Source organism: Rhinolophus hipposideros (assembly GCF_964194185.1).
Source record: "Rhinolophus hipposideros genome assembly, chromosome: 24".
Lineage (NCBI taxonomy): Eukaryota > Metazoa > Chordata > Mammalia > Chiroptera > Rhinolophidae > Rhinolophus > Rhinolophus hipposideros.
Genome location: NC_138070.1, coordinates 4,387,821 through 4,414,563, shown reverse-complemented (window position 1 = coordinate 4,414,563; position 26,743 = coordinate 4,387,821). Strand labels below are relative to the sequence as shown.

At 40.8% G+C, this 26,743-nt stretch overlaps 1 protein-coding gene across 19 annotated transcripts in view; it reads right to left on the bottom strand.

The window, feature by feature from the left end:
• Positions 1–1,611: 1,611 nt before the first annotated feature.
• MPHOSPH9 (M-phase phosphoprotein 9) overlaps positions 1,612–26,743 on the bottom strand; it is a 49,359-nt gene continuing 24,227 nt past the window's right edge. For 9 of the 19 annotated variants that reach the window (XM_081037274.1, XM_081037257.1, XM_081037271.1 and 6 more), the window contains 12 exons: positions 21,427–21,474; positions 20,462–20,526; positions 18,936–19,037; positions 14,131–14,265; positions 12,696–12,871; positions 11,731–11,877; positions 10,888–11,008; positions 9,962–10,065; positions 9,021–9,268; positions 8,654–8,722; positions 6,758–6,891; positions 5,341–5,530 (listed from right to left, as the gene is read on the bottom strand). In XM_081037274.1, coding sequence (XP_080893400.1) covers positions 5,473–5,530; positions 6,758–6,891; positions 8,654–8,722; positions 9,021–9,268; positions 9,962–10,065; positions 10,888–11,008; positions 11,731–11,877; positions 12,696–12,871; positions 14,131–14,265; positions 18,936–19,037; positions 20,462–20,526; positions 21,427–21,474 — 1,407 coding nt within the window. In that variant the 3' untranslated portion in view covers positions 5,341–5,472. Of the gene's footprint in view, positions 5,531–6,757; positions 6,892–8,653; positions 8,723–9,020; positions 9,269–9,961; positions 10,066–10,887; positions 11,009–11,730; positions 11,878–12,695; positions 12,872–14,130; positions 14,266–18,935; positions 19,038–20,461; positions 20,527–21,426; positions 21,475–26,743 lie in introns of those variants that run through there. The other 10 variants (XM_081037258.1, XM_081037263.1, XM_081037265.1 and 7 more) reach the window with 3 other exon arrangements.

Genomic DNA, 26,743 nt, shown 5'->3' with positions numbered 1-26,743 from the left:
GGGGCCGGCCGCGCCGCGGAGACTCACCGCTCGGCGCGCCCGCCGCTCGGTCCTCTTCGGCCGCCGGGCCGCTCACGCCGCCGGGGAGGCTCCGGCCCCGCGGCCCCGGCTCGGCCGGCTGCGCCCCGCGGCTCCACGCGCCGCCGCCGCCGGCAGCTGGCCCCGCGCGCGCGGCCGGGCCCCCGCGGGCATGCTCCCCGGCCGTCGGCGGGCGCCGCGGGGGGAGGGCGGCCGGCCGGACCCGCTGCACCGCTCCACGCCGCTCCCCGCCGCTCCCCGCGCGCCCCTGCGGCCGCCGCTGCCCGAGCGCGCCCGGCCCGCCGCGCATTCCCTCACTCGGCGGCCGGCTGCGCCTCCGTCAGGCCGGGCGGGGAGCGGCGGCGCCGGGCGGGGGCCGCCTCCGCCGGAAGAAGCGGGCCGGTCGCGGCTCCCGCTCCGGCGGAGCCTGGCGCTGCCCGCGGTCCCGAGGCGAAGGCCTGGGCTCGCTGCCACGCGGGACGCCCCCCGCGCGAGGGCCGGGCGCGGGCCTCCTGGCCCCTTTCACACGCTCAGCCGTACCTGCGCGCACACCCGCGAAGTGCACCTACAGGAAGCTGACTCGGGGAGGGGAACCTCCTTGGGGAGGGAACAAACAAGCAGGCTTGCGGGAATTGTCACGCTGAGATTACAAAACAAAATTCTTCAGGCAGAAGTAAAATGACAAACGTAGAGGTACAAACTGCCTAAGGCTTCACGGGCATTTGGAATGTTGTGGGCGAGCCCAGCTGAGGTCCAAACCCAGGTGCGGCGCTTCGGTCAGCCACAGAGACCAGATTCAGAGACCGGCACCAAACACGCTCTGGGCCAAAAACGGTGAAAACGCTGCGTGGCCGTCAGCAGTAGCGGCAGTAATAGTGGCCAGAAGGTGTGCATGGAGCCCTAGTCCTGGACCTCAAGAAGGAACTGGAAGAGGGTCAGAACATCTTGTTTCCTCCCGACTGGACCCAACTGGGAAACAAAAAGATCACAGGCTACTGGGTGAAATCTGACAGAAAACAGTGTGTGAACTGAGATTAGGCAAGGACGGACTTGTGTACCAAGATCTGAAGTCATGGAATTAAACAGGGCACACCTAAAACCTAGCATTCATTTCCCTATCACCAGGTATCGCTGTGTGTGGTTGAGGAGATGGGCGTGCTTTACCTGGAAGAGTAAGTGCAGGCTAAAATGCAAGCAGTGCTAGCTGAGTTCAGATGAAGTCAGGGAGAGCAAACCACCAGAGGCTGTTCATCTGCTCCGGCTGCTGTCAGAACTGGAGACGGAATGGGCTGGCAAAGCCATCATGACACAACTCGCCTCTGATGATGATCACAGAAACAAAACGTCCCATCAAATACTAAACCCTCAGCTCCTTCCTGCTACCAAAAGGGTGCCTCAGACCCACAGGAGATTTTTGGAGCATACACAGATTTGGAGCAAGGCTCTGCCTGGATGCAAGTTGGAACTGCGCCCCTGGACGACCACTGTAACCCTGCAATGATTGCACTCAAACCAGTAGTCATTTGGAGCACTTGACACCATTGAAAGCCAGGTCCCAGTTAACCAGTATGAATAAATACACTAGTACAGTTTATATCCACAAATATTTATTGAGTGCCTTTATGCAAGAAAGAAGAGATGGTCCCTGCTCTCATGGAGCTTACAGTGTCATGGCTCTAACATTTGACGAGATTTATCAACCGCAACAAGCACATGGCTTTGTCTAACCGCCAGCAGCACTGTAAGAAGCAAATCTTTCACATTATTCATCACTGTTACAGTGAAATTGTGAATAAAACAATTATCTTTGAAGTCTGTAGTCATAGCGATGACATGGTACAAAATGTCCAGCAAATGTAAATTTATGGCTTGATTCCTCATATGTGAGAGGGGCCTACTGAAATAAAACACAAATCAGAAGGGAAAAACTTAGTAACACAGGTACTAAGAATACTGGTGTAGTTTAATACATTATCAAACTGCCACAGAACTCCTGGCAGGGCAGGAAACTATTTCCTGCAAAATTTGTGCAACGTAATCGGTTCAATCAGACCCTGCAAATCTAACCGTATACAATCACTAATGATGAACAAATGTGATTTACCTCTGATTCCTAAAGAGCTCTGGGGACACATTTACTTTTTAAAGCTTCTTAAAGATTCACAGAAGTTACACATTAAAATTTAGTGAAAACTGCTTTTGAGATAGCTAAAAATTAAAATGACAAAAATGTCTAATTTTACTACATATATTAGTGCAGAGTGCAGAATTCAAATAGCGTTCAGCAAAGCACCTGGCTCTTCTAAGTTAAAAAGGGGAGCACGTTTTGGTGATCAAACTCTAAAACAAGTCATAATTGTCACACAGACTTTCTAACGCCCAGTGGCAGGCACTTCTTTCACGTCCCTGCATCACAGGCCACCACCGCCTTTAGATGGAAACATCCAAAGGAGCAATTATTTTGATTACATTGTCAATAATTTTTTGGAGAACAGCCTATATTTATATCAACCCCAAAATCACTGCTTAAGATCAAAGTGCCTTCTGAACTTACACTCCACAGGTTATCAACTTTTTTTTATCAGTCATTAAAAAAAAAACTCATACCAGAGGGGAGCTCATTTAAATTCCAAGAAATCTTTTTTTTTTTTTTTTGCAAAGAGGTGGAGAGAACATCTTGGACCCCCTAACGGAAATGTCAACCAACCCAAGGTAGTTTTTCATCAACTGCTTAGTACACAATCTACTTTACTTTACTATTTAAAAAGTCCTGAATTGCTACTTCAAAAGCCTATTTAACTCAGGATGAAGCTGACATGTACTATTTATTGAAAGTTTACTCAGCACCAGGCACTTTATATGATCTCCCTGAAAGGAAGGTTCTGATCTGCTCATCTGTCACTTACTGCGGAGAAGGCAGGCGTGCGCTAGGGTGGGACCCAGGGCTGCCTGGCACTCCTGTGCCCTGCACAGTCTTAGCGCATGGCACGCAGGAGCGTAGCTTTGTCTATTGTTCCAACCAGAATACTCACTTTAAGCACTCACTTTAAACACTCACTTTAACAGGGGATCCCGAAGGACTTTTCCCCACTTTAGGCTGCCTCCTAAGGAAGGGGAAAGGGGCAGAGGCAGGTGTCGGGAGAGAACTAACTATTTGCATTTAAAAAAGGCACTTCCCCCCAAGTGGAAGATTCACTTAGGTTTCTTTATTAAATGCAGCTCAGCTCCAGCGGCATCAAAAGCAGTTTACCTCCCTGGGACAGTAGCTGCTTTTTAAGATTGCCACCTTTCCTGCTTTTAGGTTGAGTGGTTGTTAAATCCAGTGTTCCTTAAGTTAAACATCCCCAAAGGGAAAGATGGCTGAAAGGACTTTCCTTGGTTTTCCTCTTCACAGCTACAAAGAAAAAAATAAAATTTCTTTTAAAAAAAAAGGGGGGGGGGACTGGTACTTCCAATCTATTAATACCACATACTTCAAAAATCAAAGCATAGTTTTTCTGAGAGGCACGGGAGACGTTTTGATAGCGCTTAACACCTTTCTTGGAATAAGCCAGTATAGACTACTACTAAGAAGAGAATTTCTTGAGAACGCTCTAACCTCTTCTGAAATGGCAATTTATTCTTAATAATGTAATAGACTTTACAATAGGAGTAAAGAACAGTGAAACAGCCTAATAACTTTCGAGCTAGTTTTTAATGTCATGTATAGGAACAGAATAAAGGGAGTATCATCAATAAAGCCAATCCCTTCATTATGTCTTAACACAGCGCCATACTGGAGCTTGACTAAAATCAACCTTTTCTTTAGTGTAACTAGGAGATAAAAAAAAAAAGTCTAGAATAAAGGCACTTGATTCTGTTGATGAATAATTCTCAGTAGCCGATGTCTTCAAATGGTTGTAGGAGTTGGGAGCAAAGGTTCAATTCTTGGCTGGGAGCAGAGAGGCAGCTGTCAGAGGCCCCCTCCTTGCTGAGACTTCCCCAAGTGGAGAGGGGAGCGTGGCTGCAGGCTCCAGGCCTGGAGCGCAGCCAGGTGAAGCTTTGGTGCCGGGGGCTCAAAAATAATTGGGGATTCCTGCTTGAAGGCATACATATACCCTAGTGGAGTAACGTGGCCTTGGCATTGTTACAACTACATGCTATTAAGAGCTGCACAGGAGATAAGGCTCAAAAGTAAACCAAAATTCAAACCTGAGTGTTTTCAGGGGGAATTGTGAAAGTATGGAATGAGTCTGTTTATCAACTGAGCTTGAATGTGTGAGCCCTGGGTTCTGACTGGCCACCGAAACAGTGACAGGTAAGCAGCCCACACGGGACCAGCAGTCAGTATACCTGCTAGAACTCCTGGTTGGAGCACAGGAGGTACTGCCCAGGCAGTGAGCCGGGTCTCCAGCAAGACCAAGGTCAAGACGCCAGGTGTGGTCTAGACACATCCCCTTCTACTAACAAGCAGAGCAGGTGATTGACCTAGTGTTCTCACAGCACCTATTATGGGAGTATTTCTTTTTCTTTCGGGCAGGGATGGAGGGGGTAGAGAGGGGTTTAAAATGTCACATGGTGACTGACTGACAGCTGAAGCCAGGTACATTGAGGAAACCAGGGCTGCTTTCACAACCTCACTGGGTGGTGACCTGTATTTCATCAAAGATTTATCTATCATTTATGGTCAAGGGTGGTCAATGTTACATTCAGAATGATGAGCAGAAAACTGCAGCTTTCCAATTGTTTAACTTTTTCTGAAAAGTAATACATGTGACAAAATTAAAAATTACATCTCATTTTTCTTTCCTTACAAATAATAAAGTTTAAGGGAAACAAAATGAGTTAGTCGTGTCATTTTCAAAGTTTTCCACTATTCCATCATTTCCAATATTTCCATTATTACTAATCTAATATTCACTCTAAGACAAATGTTTCAAATAGGAATTGCATTACCATTTTTTAAAAAAACCTCAAAACTACTAAATTCCAGGGTATGCTGTAATTTTTTCTGCATTCAGCATGTATTAGTCTATCTATAGAAGCTATTCTTAAGCATTTAAAAAAAATCATATTCACAATGTCTAAGTTTACAAAATTGGTGTGCAAATTGTAAAAGGATAACACTATTTGTTTAGAAACAAGCTGCCTCCCAATTACTATTCCTTATTCGTGATACAAATTGGAGACATATACTATTTAAAAATAATATTTTTTAAATAGTAAAATATATAAGAGATTCCTGAGCATAACAAAAATATCTTGAAAATATGTGGCCATTTGAAGTATAAAATAGCAAGTTAAAGAATAGCATGATTGTAAAACTACAGTCTGAAGGCTTATAAACAGTACAAAATAGTTTGCCTTTTCTGAGTGCATAATTATACATTAGTGCAAACAAAAATGTCTCAAAATTTAATGGCTACAAATCTCAAAGATTTGCAGAGGTGCGCAAGACATGGAATTTCTTTAATGTCATGCGAACTGAACCCAGTTCTCGATTAATCCTTTCCAAACGGTCTTCCAAGGCTTCCTAAGTGAAAATAATGGGAAAAGCTTAATTAGGATTCTGTATCAAGTTCACTGGTTCTAAATTACCACCAAATTGACCTTTCTTTTAGCAAAAGAACAAGTATAAACATTAAAATCATATATTTTGTTTTTACACAAACCACCTTTATATTATTTCTTTTGAGCTGAACACTTAAGTCAACTTTTCAACCGTTCCAAATTAACTGCTGCACTTTAAAATATCCTCAATGTGTCTGGTACATTGAGAATGTGGAAATTATAGCAAGAGCAGCACAACCGACGGGAAGAAGAAACTTCTTTAACTGCGTTGCACTGAACAGCACAAGAGGAACCTAGGCGGCGCTCCACACGTTGCACCAGAATTAACAGACACATCTGACTCGTGCAGTATCCCACCTACACGTACATCAAACGACTTTCTTCTGACAAAAATGTCTGAGTTAAAAAGGAAGAACATTTGGAGAAGACTTTTCCAAGGAATAAGAGCTTTCACAATGGATCAGTGTAACAACTGCTACTTTAAAGTAAATAGCACTACTACGAAATAAATAGTATCTGGAATATATATTTATCATTTTAGATACTGTGTTCAGTATTAACTCCAATGGCATCCTGAAATAACACTTTAACAACTTTAATTCCAAAGGCATTACATGCTCACCTGAAGCTAAAGCTGAATAATACTGAATATCATCTATAATTTAATATATATATAGTCACGGGACGTGGAGTACAGCATAAGCAATAGTCAGTGGAATTGTAGCAGCTATATGTGAGTTCAGAGGGGTAACAGATTGGGGGCAGAGGGTTATCACTTTGTGAGGGGTGAAATGTCTAACTATTACATTGCTTTGTACAACAGAAACTAATAAATAAAAATTTAAAAAATAATTCAAAAAAGATTACATGTTTGTTATAGAATATTTAGAAGACAAATGAACAAAAAGTACAAGCACTGTTACGCTTTCCAGTTTTTTTCTGCAGATATGCTCACCATTTGTAAGAAGAAAAATAAAAACAGAATCAAACTCTATTTCAAAATGTTTTTCAACTGAACTTCTCTTGTAATGAAATATCTTTCTGCAACATCATTTAAATTAATGTGCAATATTCACCAGATGTACATTTAACCAAGAATCTTCCAATAGAAATATAGGTTACTTCTATTTTTTAGATATCATAAATTATGCTGCAATAAATATTCTTACACATATCTCCTTGCACATACCTGTATCTGTAAGTATTGCTCTGGCAATCTTTCCCAGAAGTAAAAACGCTAGGTCCAAAGGAATGCAAAATTCTAAAGCTCTGGATAGACGCCAAGCTGTACTCCAGAGAGTTTGTGACAATTTCTACTTCCACCTGCAGGTTATGAGAATAAGCCTTTCCCCACCCTTGGTGCTGCTTTTAAAAAAACATCTTCGATATAATCATTTTTCTAAAATGACGCTTTGGTTTAAATGTATATTATTTCATATTCATTGATAAGACTGAACATTTTTCATCTTTTTTGGCCCAATTTAGCTTTTTCACTTATGACTCGTATATAAGCATCCTCAGCGCCTTTCCACTGCCGTTTGTCTTCTTACTGGACTGACGAGCTTTGACATATGCGAGCAGAAACCAGTGCCCTTTCAGTCTTATTTTAAGAGCCTGTGATCATTATATAAAAATACATTAAACAAATGTTTCAGATGGATTTAGACTCAGAGCATCAACAATTTTTCCTTCTGCCTTCCCAGTAAACTATTTTAAGAAGAGTTTCATGTGTCGAGTCTTGTAAATTATTGAATGAAAACTTTCGGAACAATAATATTAAATACTATGAAAGTCAGAAAAAGAAGAGGTTAGGGATACAGGCCCTTGCAAAAGACCTCTCCTGTTTTTTTTGTGTCCCCCTTTCCTTCTGGTATCACAGATCAATCTGAAAATGAACTTTTCCTGAAGTTAAGGCATGAGAGAAGCCAAAACATGCAGTTATATAAGAGACGTATACTTGCTGTTATGTTTAAAATGTTACAGAAAGAACAGATTTAGGATGTCCCTGTGGCTTCATGTATTTTAATTCTCTTTGCAAAGCAACTAAAAGAAATGCACACAGGCCATGGGGCCTGCACCATCTCCTGCTCAATAATGGAACCACATCTCTCTCTCTCTCAACTTCTACAACTATTCCAGCTGCAAAGTGCAACTGTTTTACGTTTACCAACTGCAAAGGGGTTCAGAAATGAATTACAGACTGGAGGGGGAAGAAAACACAAAACGGGAGATTTCATGTGAGAGCACTGACTTAATGTAAAATCTGTTAACAGGCAAATTGCCATTTGCACCCAAGTTAGTTTCCTGAAAACATAACGGCATGAACACCTTTTTCTTCAAGTATAAAATCAGTTTTTATTCCTGAAAGCTAGCATGCAGCTATAAAATATAAGGTGTGATCAAAAGGTACGGAGAATACTGCTGCCACGTGCCATCCCACAGAAAGGCAGGAATCTTCAATACAGGAAGCCGCGCGCCGAGCCTTAGTCACAGTGTGTGACAAGTTTCAACTTGTTCGGTGCAACCAGTCGGGTGTGAGCTACAGATGAGAGAAGGTGTGTTTTAAAGTGTGCTGTAAATCATCATGAAATCGCTCCATGTCACATGTCACTTCTGGTTTGGCAATTTCTGTCAAATAAAAACATCATGGTGTGTCCTCCTCCACCTTATTCACCAGATCTGGCACCGTGCAACTTTTGGCTCTTCCCCAAAATCAAAATGATTCAGGACATGGAGGCGGCCACGACAGCATGACTAAAGACACTCACGAAAGAGGACTTCCAGAACTGCTTCAGAAAGTGGCAAGAATGATGGGATAAGTGTGTTCGAAGTGAGGAGTATTTTGAGGGGGATTAATGGCAATGTGTCTTTTACTGTAATTTTTTTTTTTTTACTTAAACATTCACCGTATTGTTTGATCACACCTCATATACTATAATAACCAAATACTTCCTGCACGGTCTAAAAGTGTTAACCAACTGCTTCAGCGTGCCTAAAAACCATGATTATAAGAAACCATCTTGGAAAATGGAGCACTGACTACAGTGTCCAGCCTCTAAAGCACATTCAAGCTAAAACATTTCACCTGATTTAGTCTTGTCTGCAAAGTGATTCGTCCTCCAGTAGAAGGCATTCGACTTAGTGCTGCCTCAATCTGTTAACACACAAAAGAGTTTAAATAAAAACAGAAGAATTCTAATTACTGCAAGGAGGTTTAGAACACAGAATGGAAAGACCACTGCGGTCTAGTATTTTCTTGTCCGCCTCGTCTTCACATAAGTTCCCTCTGCTAGAAGTAGTAACAACAGCTCACCTCACACACATTGTTAGTGCAGCTTGGTGTGAAATTCACAGTAACTTCCTGGGGTGGGTTTGACTCTAACTCCCTTCTGACTATTCCTTAATAAACATTAAGTTCAGAAAAAGATTTTTAAAAATTTGTTTGTTTTTACCTGGTCTTTTTCTTTTGTAAGTTCATCAAAAAACCGTTCTGTTTCAGCTAGCGTCCTGATTTTTGCAGTATACTCAAAGTCACCGCCATGAGGTGCTACTGAAGCAGGCTTACACTGTTCGTAGCTCACGAATTTGTTCTTCTCCCAGGCTGACCTCACAGACACTTTCTTCACTCCATTTGGCAACAGTTCGGGGGAGGAGTTATGATTAACATGGATGTCGGTGGCTTTTTCTGAATATTTTTTTTCTGTCAGCGAGAAAAGAAATTTCTTTTATTTCTTATCAATTTTTATAATAGAACTGTATGCATACTAAACATGTTACCCAACTTCACCTTCGAGAAATAGCTGCCACATGGGCCAAAAAATGTAATGAAAAGAAATACAACAATCCAAAATGTTTGCTCAGTGCTTTTTCTCCACAGAATTCTAAAGCTTTGCCCTCCGTTTAATAACCTTCACAACTTTCTGCAATGAGCATATGCAAACTTTCTGTAAATGTAATTGAACTTTAAGTAAACTTAAAGCAAAAAAATAAAAGTTTAAACACATTAAAACCAACATAAAGAGTTAACATTTTAGGGACCTACCTAAGTGACTTCTCATGCATTATCTTATAACTTTATTCCAAACTTAAAATACAAATGAGCAAAAGGAAAAAATTTATTCAAAGCCTAAATTGTATAAAATTTATAGAGAATATCAAAGCAAAGACAAAAATGGGACCGTATGGCCTTGCTAATTAACCATCCCTGTACCTCAGTTTCCCACCCTTTGGAAGAGGATAACAATAGTGAGTATTGCGAGTGCTCATTTGCAGAGGCCCTTGGGCAGAAAAACACTTACGTGCAGGATATTATAACATTTAGAACCTTGCAAAGATACCAAAAACTCACAATGAATGGCAAAACCGTAACTAATAATGTTTTAGGAAAAGATACCTTCCAGGTCATCTAGAGGAAGAAACTGGAGCTGTTTCCTGGGATTGGTGCGTGGTAATGGAGACACAGGAACAGTATCTAAATCATCCAAAAGGATATCAAATCTATGAATGAAGCAAGTTACTCGTGAGAAAAAAATGTTAACTGATTTTCCCTAGTGCTGCTAGAAATAGGAGCTGGCATCCAGTTAACTCACACACTTACATTATTTTTTAGAAAGAAAGCTGGTCATATACTTTTCTCAAACTGAAATTTAACTTCTATTTTCTAACAAAATTATAGCTCCACACTAGACTTAAAGCATTTACCCACACAGTATCTCAACTGCTCATTCTAACAACCTTATGAAATAAGCAGGGCAGGCATTATTGTCCCCGCTTTACAAAAGAGGAAACTGAGGTTCAATGTGCTTAAGTAATTCATCCCCGAGGCTAATGGGGCTGGGTCACCAGCAATGGCCTGCCCGCTACAGCACACACTGCTGGCCACACTTCAGAGAGGACCGTTTCCTCAGGGGCACAGGTGAACTTACATTCAGTGCCAGGGCCATACCAGGACAGCCCACTTTCTTAGACAAAGGGCTCAAAAATGTCCCTGTATCATAAACCTTTTCAGGAAAACAGAGCATTATTGTTCTATATCCAAAGGCTGGAAGAAGCTCTGAGATTGCATTTAACTTTAGTATATGTGCTGCCGAAGCTAGCACTGCATTTAACTTTAGTAGTAGCCAGTTTACACAGTTAAAAACTGTTTTCGTGTCTTATTATACTTTTTTTAATTTTTAGTATGACATTCATTTAAATAATTTAAATCCAGAAAGTTCCCATTGACAAATGAAAACTTAGTGATAGCTAGAGGCATAAGTTGACATTTTTTTAAAAAATCAATAATATATATATTTTATTCTACAATTTTAGAGAACTTACCGAATCGGACTGCTTTCATTTTTGCTAAGTAGATGACTAAATCCTGGGGACAAATTTTCTTTAGGGGATCTCTTGGGACTATAAGCCACAGTCACTGGTGTTAACATAATCTCTCTTTTTGCTATAGAAGAAAACGAAGAGGAAATATTCTTTTTCTTCTATATAATATGTGTCATATTGGCAGAACATATACTTTCTTTTCAGTACTTTTTTCTAACTTTAAAAGAAATACAATTTCATTGTAAAACTTTTTGAAAGATAAATAAGAGTATAAAAAAATAAAAATTCATAACCTAACGTCTAGAGGGAACCAATGTCAACATTTTGGTACATCAAACTGTAATTTCAGCACTCTCACTCAAAACTGGTTTTTCAGGATTTTAGAAGTCGACAGGAAATAAGATGGAAATGCCAGTGTACCAGTGAACATTCCTATAACAGTCATACAGGAATCTCCTTAGCTGTTATGAAAATGGAAGTTGAGGATATAGAAATACAATGTTTACACTTTAAAACCGTAACTGGCTAAAGGAAAAGGAGACTAATGCCAATAACCTTAGGTAAATCTATGAAAATAAGCATCTTTTTGCAGGCTAGCTTAATTTGTTTGAACTTAATTAGTTTGAACTAATTTAATTAGATAGTTGTTGTCCACTATCTCAAAAACCATAAAGTGCTTTTAGTTGCAAAAATTTGCTAGACACACAAAAAAATCCCAATGAACTTAGGGATCTGTGCTTAGAGCACTCTGTAGGCGCCAGTATCAAGAAGATGGAAAATGTCAGTATGTAAGGTTCCAAGGTCACTCCTCTGAGCTCAGGAGATACGACATCTAACTCTTACTTGGAGTACTTGATTTACGATTTGAAGGTGGCAGAGAGGACGATCGCTGTGAAGCAGCATTCAATCTCTTTTGTCTTTGTTGAGCACATTTCTCTGGGGACCTACTTGCATTGACAGACGTTTCAGTTTGCTGAGGATTCACTAATTCTATAAAAGACAAATGTAAAGAAAAGTCAAACACGACAAACTTGCTTCAGTTATCAGTTATCTTTATTAACAGATGTTTATACAAACAAGCAGTTCTTCTCACTAGTAGGTTATCACGATTATTTGCAAATGTACCACATTATAAGGATAAAAAATGCTTGATGAAGAAAAATGTGGGAGTTTATAATGCATTCATTCTGGTTCTCTGTTTACAACTGGCATTCAAGGTGATTTTTCAAGAGAGTTTATTTTTGGAAATCAGGTCACTAATTTATTTACTAGGAGATACTGCTTTGGATGCAACGCCAAAGATGTTAATGACGTGATTAGCAGGCCGAGCAAGTGAGCATGAGTACAGAGTCCCAGGAGCAGATGCAAGTACCCAGAGCTGTGAAAAAACAGTATTACAGGTACTTGCTATCCTACTGCTGGGTGCTCAGTAACCAAGACAGCGGAGAGTAGGAAATGATACATTTACTGTATGAATCCCAAATGTCTGTCATCGCTTTTTGATGTGACAAACTGATAGAAGTTTTACAAATATCCTTAGGAATGCCACATAAATCTTTAATAATCAGAACATAACATGTACTTTGCTTTGTATAGAAGGTACATGTTATGCCAAGACTGTGATTAAATTATTAACTATGGGATTTGATGATCTATGAAATGGGGCTGAAGCAGCAGTAAAATAAACTTTTTATTGCATTACTTGAGGAATTTCATTTTAAAGAAAGTAATATAACTAGGGGGAAGGGGAAGCTATCTCTATATCCATAACCCATATCTATATATCAAGTAAGGAACAAAATACTTACTATTTGAAGTGTCCTCTTTCTCTGTCTGTGTGCCCCAATTTTTAAATATTTTTTCTTCATCAAGTTCTTTTAAAGCTCTCATGATTGGTGTGTCTGAAGTCTCTCTCTGTTTTTTAATCAATAAGTTTGCTGGTGAACTTCCAGGTGAAGAATCCTTTTCCGGAGGAGAATGGTACCTTAAACAATAATTGTAAGATACATAGTACTATGGACAGACGTTTTGTGTCCCCCTCTGTAGTCCTCAAAGTGATGTAGTATTTGGAGGTGTGGCCTGTGGGAGGTGATTAGGTTTAGATGAGGTCAAGAGGGTGGAACCCCATGATGGGATTAGAGCCCTAACAAGAAGAGGAAGAGATCCAAGTCTCTCTCTGCAGGTATGCCCCAAGGAAAGGGCCTCACCAAGAACCCGACGGAGCTGGTTCCCTGATTTTGGACTTAGAGCCTCCAGAACCGTAGGAAATAAATGTGTGTTGTTCAAGCCGCCCGGTCTACGGTCATTTGTTAGAGCAGCCAGAACTAAGACGCACAGTTCACTGGGTTTTTTGGGGGAGTAACAGGCAAGTTGACAATGATACTCCACAATGAACGTGTATGCTTTCCAATGCAAACAAGTTAAATAAAACTGAACCTGCGTATAATAGACCAGTCCTTTTCACATCCCAGCACATACAAAAATGCTGTATTTATATGGCACCCCGGGAGTGTGTGGAGGATGAGAGGATTAACATCCTTCCTCACCACAAGTTCGAGCGTGGCACACCACTGTGTCAGGAACACAAGTGGGGAGGCTCTGCATAACCTACAAAAGCAAAATATCCTAAAAGAGTTAGTCTTTCAAAATCAAATAAAAATTAGGCCCTTAGGGCCGGCCCAGTGGCTCAGGCGGTTGGAGCTCCGTGTCCTAACTCCAAAGGCTGCCGGTTCGATTCCCACATGGGCCAGTGGGCTCTCAACCACAAGGTTGCCAGTTCAATTCCTTGAGTCCCACAAGGGATGGTGGGCAGCGCCCCCTGCAACTAAGCTTGAACACGGCACCTTGAGCTAAGCTGTCTTCCGGATGGCTCAGTTGGTTGGAGCGTGGGCTCTCAACCACAAGGTTGCCGGTTTGATTCCTCGAGTCCCACAAGGGATGGTGGGTAGTGCCCCCTGCCACTAGCAACGGCAACTGGACCTGGAGCTGAGCTGCGCCCTCCACAACTAAGACTGAAAGGACAACAACTTGACTTGGAAAAAAAGTCATGAAAGTACACACTGTTCCCCCAATAAAGTCCTGTTCCCCTTCCCCAATAAAATCTTTAAAAAAATAATAAATTAGGTTCTTAAAATTATGACATTAAAGAAACTGGAGATGGCTCTTTATCTCTTCCTGAACATTTAAAGGCAAATGAAATCTCTAAGAACGGTACCCACGTATGATCTCTGACAGTTATCTTACCCAGGAATACAGGCTTCCTCCAGCTGGTTATCCATTTTCCTATCCTGGATGTCCAAAGGCTGGCCGGTAAAGATAGAATACTCCGCTCCTGGTATCAACCACTTCCGCCTGCTGACATCTGAGGTTGCTAGTGTGCTATGAGAACGAGGAATATTCTAAGTTGTTAAAAGGTTTGTGCTTCAATCTGAACTGAGCACATATTGAAAATGACCTGCTTTGAAGTATTATTTATACATTTGCAAAGTGATTTAAAAAGACGCATATAGCAATCTTATTTTAGATATATGAAATCTACATATATTCAGTTTTAAGGTTGAACTGAATTGTTGTTTCACGTGTTACATGCACACACTCTGAACACCCCACTAGCCCACTGCCACCCTCCATACCCTTCATACGCCCTCCTGCAGCTCAGGGCACGAGCAGAAGTGGGAGTGCCCTCCTGGTCCTCCCAGACCAGCACTGCGAGAGAATTTTCTACCCAAACAGAAGTGTCCTCTATCTGCACAGCCCAGTACATAGCAGCTAGTCACACACTTCTGTTGAAATGTGTGCTAGTGAGAAATGTGGCTAGTGAGACTGAAGAACCAATTTTTAAATGTTATTTGTTTTTTAATTAATTTACATTTCAGTCACCACGTGTGGTTGTTGGCATGTCTGTATTGAATGGTGCAGTTCCCCCCATTCTTAGGAAAACCCTGTTTGTGTGAGGCTCACACCATCGCACGTTCACTGGTCACTGGCTGGGTTCAGAACGTGTCTCATCTTCCCCACACCGACTCCCGCCCTTGGTGTCCACGCATCTGAGCTGTCCTGGACCTCTCCAGTGACTTCACTCTTCCTCCTCATTTGCTCCCTCAGAGGATACTCGCTGGACTTTGTCACCAGCGGAGAATGCAGCCCCCTTAGGGAACTGGTGCTCCAAAGACTCTTCCGGCGCCCACGCTCAGGCGTGACCACTGCACACTGAGCACTGGGCCTGGGGTCCTCGGCCTCCCATTTTCTCTGTACTGACCCCTCCTTGCTACTAGTTCCTCTCTCCTGCCTTGGAATGCACACTCCTGGTACCAATTCCTCATCGCCTCGGTGCCCTTCCCAGCTCCCCTTCCATCCCACCCACTGGCAGGGAAACCCGAAGCTGGAGGGTTGCAAAGGCCTACTCCTGCAGCTCAGCTAAAAAAACCTCACCCAACCGTGCAGATTGGGGTGGCATTACAGAATCACTTTCATCATCTCAAGGGGACACCCAACACTGCTGGCCAACGTCTCTCTCTGTAATCAACGACTCTCCTCAATCCTCTCACCCCAGCCTGGACTGTCAGGAGATAACCTCGCATCACACTTCAGAGAGAAAACAGAAACCATGAGACGACTCCCATCTTCCTGTCTCTGCTCCTTTTCACAACCAAACTTTTTAAGAGTTGTCTCTTTTATCTGTTTTCATTTCAACCCCCAGTCACTCCTTTTCCCCAATGTTTAGACTAAGAGACATTCCAAACATTCTTAGAAAATTACAAAAAAATACTACAACAAGCACTCACCCATTCTCGGTTTTAACAAATGCTAACATCTTACCCTATTTGTTTTTCATTGTAAGACATAAAATTGTATGTATATATTGGTTTGTATTTTTAATGACATAATGGGCATAATGTATGCACCCTTTTAATGCTTTTTCCAGTCAACATCATGTTTGAGAGGCCTCCACGTTCATACATACAGCCCTGGCACCTTAACCGTTTTTGCACAGTATGAAACGATCCCAAGTTATTCATCCTTCGTCCTGTTGGTGGAGGCTTAGCTTCTAACACAACACCTTTCAACAACACTGCAATTCACTTGTGTAAGAGTTTCTCTCAAGAAAATATCTAGGAACGGAGCGTGGAATTTGGGCTTTGCCTTCTTCGGTCTCACTCGATACCGCCAGGTCACTCTCCAGACCAGCTGTACCAAATTTCAGTCCAACCTAATTGGAGAGTCCCTAATCCTTCACGTCTCTGCCAAATGACAGTGACTACATTTTAAGTCGGGCTTGTCTGATGGTGTGAGTGGTCTCCCCTTATTGTTTTAATTTGCATTTTTCTGATTACTAGTGAAGTGAGCACCTTTTCATTTTTATTAGCCGTTTGGGTTTCTTTTTCTGTGAACTGCTTGTTCATACTCTTATCACATTTTATTGAGGAAGTTGTCTTTTTTCTTCTTGATTTGTAGTTCTTTATATTCTGGATATTAATCCATTACGAGCTCCTCTTCACTTTAAAAACATCAACTATTTCAGGCAGGCGCAGACACACACATAATACTCAGGTACCAACCATCCTGCTTCAGACAATCTTGGCTCTTTGTTACATATCCTTTAGATTTTTAAAAGTGGAACACTACAGATTCAACCGAGGTTCCCTGTGTACCCTTAGAATCTCATTCTCCCCAAAAGCTACAGTTTACATTAAATTTAAGTTCTGCATTCCCACGTGTATTTTTTATACTTTTACTACATCTGTATGAACCCATAAGACGTGTAGGGCTGTTTTACACGCTAAAGTCAGTGTCAACAGTATTCTATTTCTTCTGCAACTAGTTTTTGTTGTTGTTCCATATTGTTATTAAAATTAAACCACGCTGATAGTCTAGGTCAGGGGTCGGCAAATTTTTTCTGTAAAAAGCCAGATAGTAAATATTTTAGGTTTTCTGAGGCAGATAGTCTCTGCCGCAACTACCCCACCTTGCCTTGTAGCTATAGACATTATACAAATGAGTAAGCCTGGTGCTTTCCAATACAACTTTCTTTACGGACACTGAAATCTAAGTTTCATATAATTTTCACGTGTCATGAAATATTATTCTTTGATTTTTTTTCAAACATTTCAAAACCATTCTTTGCTCATGGGCCTTACAAAAACAGGTGGTAGGCTAGATGTGGCCTGGGGGCGACGGTCTGCCAACCCCTGGTCTGGTTTACTCACTGTCACACTATCCGTAATACTATGCAGAAATGTTTCACAATGCATTGACATTGCAGCTTTTAGACACTGAGGTTTTCTCATTCACTCTTCAATATGCTCCCAACTGGCTCCCCTCCTATCAGTCTATCTACACTGTTCTCCAGGCCCCAAAACCTCCAGCTCGCAAGGCCCCCGCTGTGTCTCCAACTCACTTGCTCTCTCACCCAGGATTGCTCCCGCCTCCCTGTTAGTTTTCTGGCAGCTCCTTCTGAGGTTCCTTAGCCAACATCAAAACACTGGGGTTCTTCATTCTTCAGGTTTTTGTCCTGGACCCACTTCTCACTCAACACATCCACCCATCCTATAGCTTTAAGTACTATCCAGAAAAACAACTCCAAAAGGTATAATAGCCTCAGACATTATTGCTAAGCTCCAAACGCAAATTTGTAATCGCCTGCTTGATTTCCACTTAGAACTCACATGAATCTCAAAGTAAAATATCCAAGATGGAAATTCTGATCTTTACTCCCTAGTTTAAAATATGGCACCCTTAGTTGTTCAAGACAGAAACGAAGGACTTATGTGACACCTCACCATTCAATTCATAACTGTGTTCTGTGGATTCTACCTCCAGAATCTCTCTCAAATTTTTCTCTTCTATCCATTTCTATGACCACTGCCCAGCTAACACCCTATCTCCTAGCGCTGCAATAGCCTGACTGGACTCTCTGCTTCCACTCTTTTCGTCTCCTCATAGCAGGTACATTAAACAAATAGAAATCAGATGACACAATTTTACTCCAGAAAGCCCTTCAAAGAATTCCTAACAGACTCAGAGTAAAACCCCAAGTCCTTCCCAAGGCTGGGAAAGCCATGCGTGACGGGCCAGTGGTTTCCTCTGGGGCTGCTGTCCCTGCCTGGGAATGCTCAGGCCACACCAGCCTCCTTTGGGTTTTCAAACATGCTCAGCTCTTTCCTACCTCCGGACTCAGCGGGGCCAATTTCTCTGCCTTGGCAGCCCTCTTCCCTGCACACCTGCCACTCGAGGAACTCTACACATGCTCACCTCTCTGCTTCCAAGTCACCTCCACAGAAGGGCCTTCCCTGACACCAGCCTCGCTCCCTTCTCTTCTCCCTCAATGTTCACATTCAGTTTTTCACATCATTTTTTTCTTTAAATAATTCACTATGTTCTACTAAGATTAACTAAGATCTAGAAAATGTTTCTCATTTAGCAATTACAACTTAGGGTAAAATTTACAACTTAATCTTTTTCTAATAAACGTCATCATGAAGTTATTATCTACTCATTAATACCTTTTTTACACCAAAATCATAATAAAAACCAATTCTAACATGAAAAAAACCTATTCTGTAAATGCTTCGTCAACATAATGCTGAGATTATAGCAAAACTAATTTTGAAAAACTAAAAGGACCAAAAAGTCCATACAACCTAATGAAGATCCATTTTCCTAGGTCTTTCTATGAACATGGGAATAACATTTCTGGAATTTTAGAGTTAAAAAACCTTCTAAGATGTTCTAGCCCAATGTCCTTGTTCTTACAGATAACATAACCGAGCTCCAAAACAACGAAGTGATTTGCCTAAGGTCACACAGCTGGGCAGAGTCCAAACAATGAAAACGTCCCAAGTCTGCTTACTACCAATCTACCGTTTCCTCCTTTTGGCACATACCTCTCTCTGTGTAACTACTTTCATGCCATCTAAAAATCAGATGTTTTCACACATCTAAATTCTATAATGACATTTAACCCCTTCTTTTGATTTACACAGATAAGCTTCGAGCTCATAAGAGGGTGCATCTATTTTTAGCTTTAGAGATTAAATGCAGTGACTTACTTGGCACGTGATGGTCTCACAGGAGCTCTAGAATTATGACGAAGACGTAACATATTTTCATGCTCTACTTGCTTCACCTGAGCTTCAAGTTTTGAAATTGTTCTGATTTACAAGCAATAAGATAAATTTAAGTACATTTCAACAAATGTAAAATATAGCTCAACTACAAATTAGTTATTTAACAGACCTTTCTAGAAAAGGGGTGACAAATGAGCTGCACGTCCATGAACCTTTTCACAGTAAAATGTCATCGTTAACTTTATAAAGCTGAACATTTATTCTCAGGGAGAATAAATAAAAAGGCAAATATATTAAACCACAGAGAAGCACTTCATATCCCACAACTGAAGGCAAGGAAACAATGAATGGACTTAATCTAGCAAGTAAACAAATTATAAATTTGACTACAGGTCAAAATCTACAACGTATGAATTAAAAATAAAATAAATTCAAGTATTCAAATAAACTGCAATTCTACCTGTTTAATGCTGAAATGCATGTTCATGTATATGAAACACACATAGGTAACACTTTCACAAAAGGAAGCCGGCTTAACTTTCAGTAACAGAGCTATTAAAAAGAACTTCCTAATTTTTCAAAAGATGCAAAGGCTAAATTGTCCCCAACAACTCAACCTACAGGTTGCTCATCAAATTTGTGCCATATTCACAATAAAAGCTTATTTTCCACTTTACCAACAGAAAATAAGTACTCTGGCCAATTGTTTTGAGTATATCTTGGCATTCTTTCTGTTCTTTTAAACTTTGCACATGTCTTAGCTTGTCTTTTAAATGCAAATCCTTACCTACCCTGTTGCAGGAAGGTTTGAGAAGGAACAGTTCTAATAGCGCTGTGGCTTTCTACTAACCTGGTAAGGAAGCCATCACTAGAACTGAACGTATGTATCGCAGCCAAGACCTGAGCAGATGAGAAAGCTGGACAGCCTCTCTGTCCCCCACTCAACAAGGTAAGTCTTGAAGGGTGCAGTGAAATCTCCAAATAAGGGACATTACTTATCTCCAAATGCAAAATCATGCTCTAAAGCCAATCAGAAATATCTGACCATTGTGCCACATGGACCAGTTATGACTGTTCCTACCTAATTAAGCAAATCAGACAACGAGTATAGTCCCCAAACCAGGTCTTCAGCTAAGCACATGACCACAAAATTGGTGTGAATGCTGTTTTCTTTCTGGAGCATAAAAATAATTCAGTGAACTAGACTGCGGCATGAAATTCTTTTCAATAATTTAGCATCATGTAGATCTTCCCTATGCTTAGAAAAAACATGATGTTTGGGGAAATGCAACCTCTCAGGCACAACCACCAATATATTTGAATCATTTAAAAATTTTCTTTGGCTAAAATCAAAAGTATTTCTATATAAGGGGAAAATCAGGAGAAAGCCTAATCTCAAAGGGCTTTTAAAAAGACAAAACTTTTCATCACTTTCAACACAGACACTTACTTAAGTGCTGAAAAAACAATTAGAGGAATCCGCTTAGCAGTGAGACAAAACATTTTACCTTTTTAAATCAGAAATCTGAGTTTGTGCATCAAGCAATTTGTTCTCAGTTGTATTTAACGTATCCTGTGAAAATAAAGGAAAAATTCAGAGAACAGAAGATAAATATTCAAGTGTAGTCCTTTTATTTAAAACTGCATAATACAAACCTAACCTAAGGCTACACCAGAGAGCTACAAAGAAAACTGGGCGGATCCTCAGCAAGTATGGCACCAACCACTGAGGCAATAGACAGAATTCAAGGAAAAGAAAGAGCGCAAAACAGTGGCTCACACAGTAGCTGTGTGTTCAGATAGAGCCCATTATGCTTTGCTTGGCTTGAAATAATCCAGTGTTAACATGAACGTATTTGAACCACAAACTTGACTAAAACCTCAGTAAATGGCAAAACAAATCCTTCCGAGGATGCGATTTCAGATGTAATGACTGGCTTGAGCCCCAGCACTCGGCTGCTGGCCTTGTCACTACGCCTCAATAATCACAGCCCTGCATTTCATGCAGCGGAAATACTCGGCCGCTCACTGCATCACCGTGGGGTTCACTGAGTCCCCAACGGGCAGCTTCAAGGCAGAGCTTCAATGAAGAATTCAAACATCATCAGTAAACCCAACCCCACACGAAGCCAATGCTTTGAGAAACAATACTTTGTATTTACAGAGCATTAAATAATTATTGGCGTCTGTATGGTACCTTATACTCTTCTGCAAATTTCATCTCAACGCATCTCAAAGGCAATAGCTATTCAATAAATACTTGTTAAATTAACAAATCCAACAAACTTGTGAGCTAAATGGCAGATATTTGAAAATAAGAATATTGAAACAGAGGATAAGTGAGTGGTCTAGTTCAAATAGCTAGATTGGAACGGTGTGGAGGAGTCCTGGGGGGGAGGGAAGGGTCAGAGCTCCCCATCTAATCCTCTGCCCCCACAGGAAGTTCAGAACATGAATGACAAACAATTATTACCTTCACTCTTTCGTGTTCTTTTCCAAGGGACTCATACTCTCCTAAGAGCTGCAAGGGAAAACAAAGAAGGGCACCACAAAATTAAACATTATAATATCAGCTGAGGGGTATTCTATAAATAACTGCCCATACTCTTTAAAAATGCTAATGTCACAACAGAGAAAAGTTAACACACTGTTTCAGATTAAAGGCAACTAAAGAGATAATAGAAGTGGAGATAAAGCATGATCCTGGGTTGGTCCCCGGATTGGGGAAAAAGTGCCATAAAGGAGCAATTTGGATATGGATTTCTATATTCTGGTGACTGTTCCATGGCTATGTATGAGAAGGAGATACCTACCAAAAATTAGGGGTAAAGGGCCTGATGCCTACAACTTACTCTCCAGTCGTTCAAGAAAACAAATATGGCTGTGTGAACATAAACGTATGGTGAGGATGATAAAGCAAATGTGGTAAAATGTTAGCAATTGCTGATCCTGGGTAAAGGGCATATGCCAGTTCTTGCAAATTTTCTGTAAGTTTGACTTTATTTCAAAATAAAAACTAAAACAAAATATCAGTCAATACCCTTTAAGTAGTATTTTAAAAGATTAAAATTTATTTGCATTGTTCTCTTTTGAATTGTCACATACTACTTCTTGCTAAATTAGTTCCACAGAGTAAAGGTACAATCCCAAAAGTATAATTAGGTAATGTATTTTCAAATACATGTGAGATTTCTAGTTAAAGAAGACAGATTCAGCACAGAATTTTCTTTTTATCCTGAGATCCCACTAAATTAACAATGAAGCCATTGAAAAGAGAACAAAAGAGGTAACAGTAACACGTGAAAGATTTCAATGAAGAGTAGCAAGCAGGAGGCAGGGGAGGCTGTGCCCTCAGGGCCTGAATAGGGGATGCTAATGACAAAGAGGCTGACCCCTCAGATGTGCATCTCGGGTTCAGTGGTGGACAGGGTGCAAGTTCAGGGCTGACCACAGGGAACTGGCCGCAAGTCCTTAAGGAGAGTGGTCAGAGGTCAGGAGCCATGCCACACAGCAGTAGACTGTCCAGCCAGGCAACAGGGCACATGAATGGGAGAAAAATGCAACTTTGGAAACCCAAGTATAGCAGAGAAGGGGAGGCAAAGGGATAAAAAGAGAAATTGACTGAGGAAAAGTCTTCAACTTGATGCCCCTCTCCCTCAGGGCCCCCAGAGCCTGGCTGACAGGTCCCAGAGAAGGGGCTGGAGGCTCTTATTTGGGAAACCAATCAACCTCAGAAAAAAAGACTTCTACATATTCATCTGGAGGTCCCTGAACCAAATAGTTGGTGTCACTCTACGATTGTGAGGATTGTGAGGACTACCAGGAAGCCAGTCCCCTCCAGGCACACAGAGCTTTTAAAGTAAAATAGATGATGGAAGGGGCGGCCAGATGGCTCAGTTGGTTAGAGCGCGAGCTCTCAAAAACAGGGTTGCCATTTCAATTCCCACATGGGATGGTGGGCTGCGCCCCCTGCAACTAAGATTGAAAACGGCGACTGGACATGGAGACGAGCTGCGCCCTCCACAACTAGATTGAAGGACAACGACTTGGAGTTGATGGGCCCTGGAGAAACACACTGTTCCCCAATAAAAATTTAAAAATAAACAAACAAATATTTTTAAAAAATGACGATGGAAAAAGAGGGGGGAAAAGCCATGGGATGGGGAGAGGGGGAGAAAGTAAGAGATCAATCCTCAGGTCTCTCATTCACAACACAAAACAGTGAAACAAAGTCTTAAAAATTCTGATAAAAAGAAAATATACACTCAGAATTCTAAACTTAGCAAATGACATGTGAAGGACCTAAATCTTCATCCATAATAATTATGGATAATGTTAAAAAAAAAATCAAGAACTAACAATGTAAGCACATTATTTAGAAATATACAGATAAGCAGAATATAGTACCTAAGGGGAAAATCCTCTAACGTAGGATGTAAAAGGACTTAATTAAGAAAAGTGTGATACTTTGGTGGAGACTTTTTTTAAGATTTAAATAGATATAAACGATGTTCATGGTCATGTAAGGGAAGACTCAGTATTATACGTCTTAGTTATCTCCAAGTCCAACCGTAAATTCAGGAGAATTCCAATCAACAGCAGGGTTTTTGAAGAAATGTGTTAAGCTGACAGTAATATTTATATCAACTAAAACAGGCTCAAGAATAGGCAAAAAAAACTTTTAAAACAATGACAAAATAAAGGGAAGGAAACACTACCCTCCCAAAAAACAAATCAAAGCTTGTTGTAAAATACTAATAATTAAGATGGTGTGGTCTCAACTCAGGGACAAAAAATAAACTAATGGAACAGACTAGAGAGCCCCAAACAGACTCATACAAGAAAGAAACACAACAGAAGTGGCATTAAAAGTCAGTAGGTATAGGATAATCTATTTTAAAATGGTGCTGTGACAATTGGTTAATCATTTGAAAAACAAGTTCAATTCCTGTCTCAAGCCATAGATAAGAGGTAATTTGGGGTGGATTAAATGCCTAAATAGATAAAGCAAAACTTTATCATTTTATTTGGGAATATTTGTGAAAATCATTTTCCCATCTTCTGGTAGAAAATAATTTTTTGTAAAGAAGACATAAAATAGGGGGGAGGGGATAAAAACATAAAAAAGGCCCAAACCATCAATGAAAAGACTGTATTTTGGACATTAAAATACAAAACTTGGGGATGGCCGGTTAGCTCAGTTGGTTAGAGCGTAGTGCTAATAACACCAAGGTTGTCGGTTCAATCTCCGCGTGGGCCACTAGCTATGCCTTCCTTAAAAATAAACAAACAAACAAACAAACAAAATACCATGAAAAAATGGTTATGACAATAATTTAAAAAACAACACAAAACTTGTGCTCCATAAAAAATGCCACAAATAGAGTGAAAAGCCACAAGCAGAGAGAACTGCTCTATAAATAACCATTTAACATCAATCACACTGACAAAAAGGGTTCACAGTACCGAGCAATGGAAAAAAAATCGAAAAAAATAAAAATTCTCATACATTACTAGTGGGAAAGTAACTGGTGCGTCCATTTCTAAGAGCAACATTGTATTAAGATGACAATACTCATTTCCTATGTCCCAGCCACTGTACTCACAGGTATATGTAATCTTGGGACAGACTGTATTTCCCCAAAATGGCCACAGCAATATCTCTGTTCACACAAGCTCTTTCAGAACCTTGCTATGCCCCATCAAGAGGTGGCATCTATTTCCTCTTCCTTTGAACCCGGGCAGGACTTGGGGACTGTTTAACAAGTAGTAGTGACGCTGTAGGATTTCCAAGGCTAGGTCATACCAGGCCAGAGGCTAAGGATGCTTGTCCTTGGTACTCAGCCATCGTGCTGCCAGGAAGCCCCAAGTAGCCGGCTACGTGGAAAGTAAAGAAGACGGAACAGAGCAGGGGGTGGCATCGTGTATAGCCAGCCCCCAGCCGCCGGAAGGCCCAGATGCCGCACAGCTGAGACGAGCTGTCCCTGCCTGCCTGCCCAGTTCGAGTCCCCAACCACTGAGTCCATGAGCGGAACATGCCCAGTTCAGGGGTCACTGTTTTGCAGCCGCGGTCATAGGAATGCTACCCTGGAGATGCTGGCACACATTGGCATAAGGAGACCAGTACAGGGACGTTCATGGCAGTGTTGCTGAGAACACTCACACAGAGAAAAGGACACTCAGTAAAAAGAAAGGAAATCTGAATGCAGTATGGAGTTTACTTAAGAATAATGTATCAGTATTGGTCCATTAATTGTGGCAAATGTACCATCCTAATGTAAGATACTACTAACAGGGTATGTGGGAACACTCTATCTTCTTAATTTTTCTGTAAATCTAAAATGTTCTAAAAACTAAGGTAGTTTTTAGAAACTACACTTAGAAAAGTGTGACTGGAAACTGTAAAAGTTTTCAGACATGTAAGGTCCCAAAATTTATCTCCATGCATTCTTTTTTTTCAGGAGATGTCTGTGAACAAAACAAAGAGTTAAACCAAGAAAGAAGACACAGGATCTACACAATACAACAGATCCGATGAAGGAAAGACGCAAAGCCCATTCCCAGGACGAGGGTGAAGGCAAGATCAAGCACATCTGTGGATCAGACCTTGGGAGCAACCAGTTGGGACTGAAAGAAGGGTATTTGGGGGAGCAAAGTGCTACGCATGTGGAAAACTAAGCACATAAAAAAACAAGGCAATTATTACTTCTGGGGAAAATACAAGTTGTAAGAGAAAGGAAAGGTAATCAGTAATCATTGCCCACTGCAGCTTAGCTCTGAACAATATTTACACAGACCTAAGAAGCACTGAACATCGATCTAACTTAAGTGACACTGTATCATATTTCAAATCTAAGACACCACCGACGGGAAATCATACCACTATTTTATTTACCACTGAAAGAGGAAAAAAATGGTGTTGCCAATTAAAATATGACACTATGGTATAAAGATGCATTCCAATTTCAGAGTTGTTAAAATGTAAAAGAATAAGCTTCTTCAAATCAATTTAATATGTTAACCACATTGGGAGGAGAGGGACAGTATCTGTATTTGGAACAACGGTGTAAGAAAGCTAAACTGACCTTGCAACAGAAGGAAGTCAATACAATGTCTGAATTGAATTGACAGGAAAAGAAAGAGCCATACAAGTTTCTTATTTAGAAACATGAAGAAAAGTGCTAGAAGAAACACCTAAAAGAGTTCAAAGTAACAGCCTTTAGGGTAGGGAACTCCAAGGTAAGGAGAGGTGGAAAGACTTGTTTTTCATTGGAGATTTGACTATTTCAACCAATTACATGTATTGCCTTCATGAAAATTAATTTTTTAAAAAACCAAAGCAACAAGAATCAAACCTAAAGCTATCGGGAAGAAACTTTCACCAGCCAAAATACTTTTAGATTTTTGATGCACCGTAACAAAGGATATTAAGACAAACTTAGGAAAAAAAATTACACAATCTGAAACTTACTCCAGTTTCAATGTTACACAAATCCAAATGTAAGTGAAATTAAATTGAAGTGAAAAAAATTCAATCAAACCCGTTTTAAATCTGGTTCATTTTGCCCTGCCAGACACAAAGATGTTGGTTTAAGATAGCTCAAAAGTTGACCTGCTAGAGACAGAAAGGCGTGGGAGTGACACCACAGCTTGACAGGCTCTGACTTCCTGCTTCAAGATAAGACCCAACTGACTCCATCCGAACGGAAGGTAAACTAGCAGCTACAGCAAAGTTAGGTAAAACAAAAATAAACGTGGAAAAAGTCACAAGAGCTTGTAAAAAGCACAAT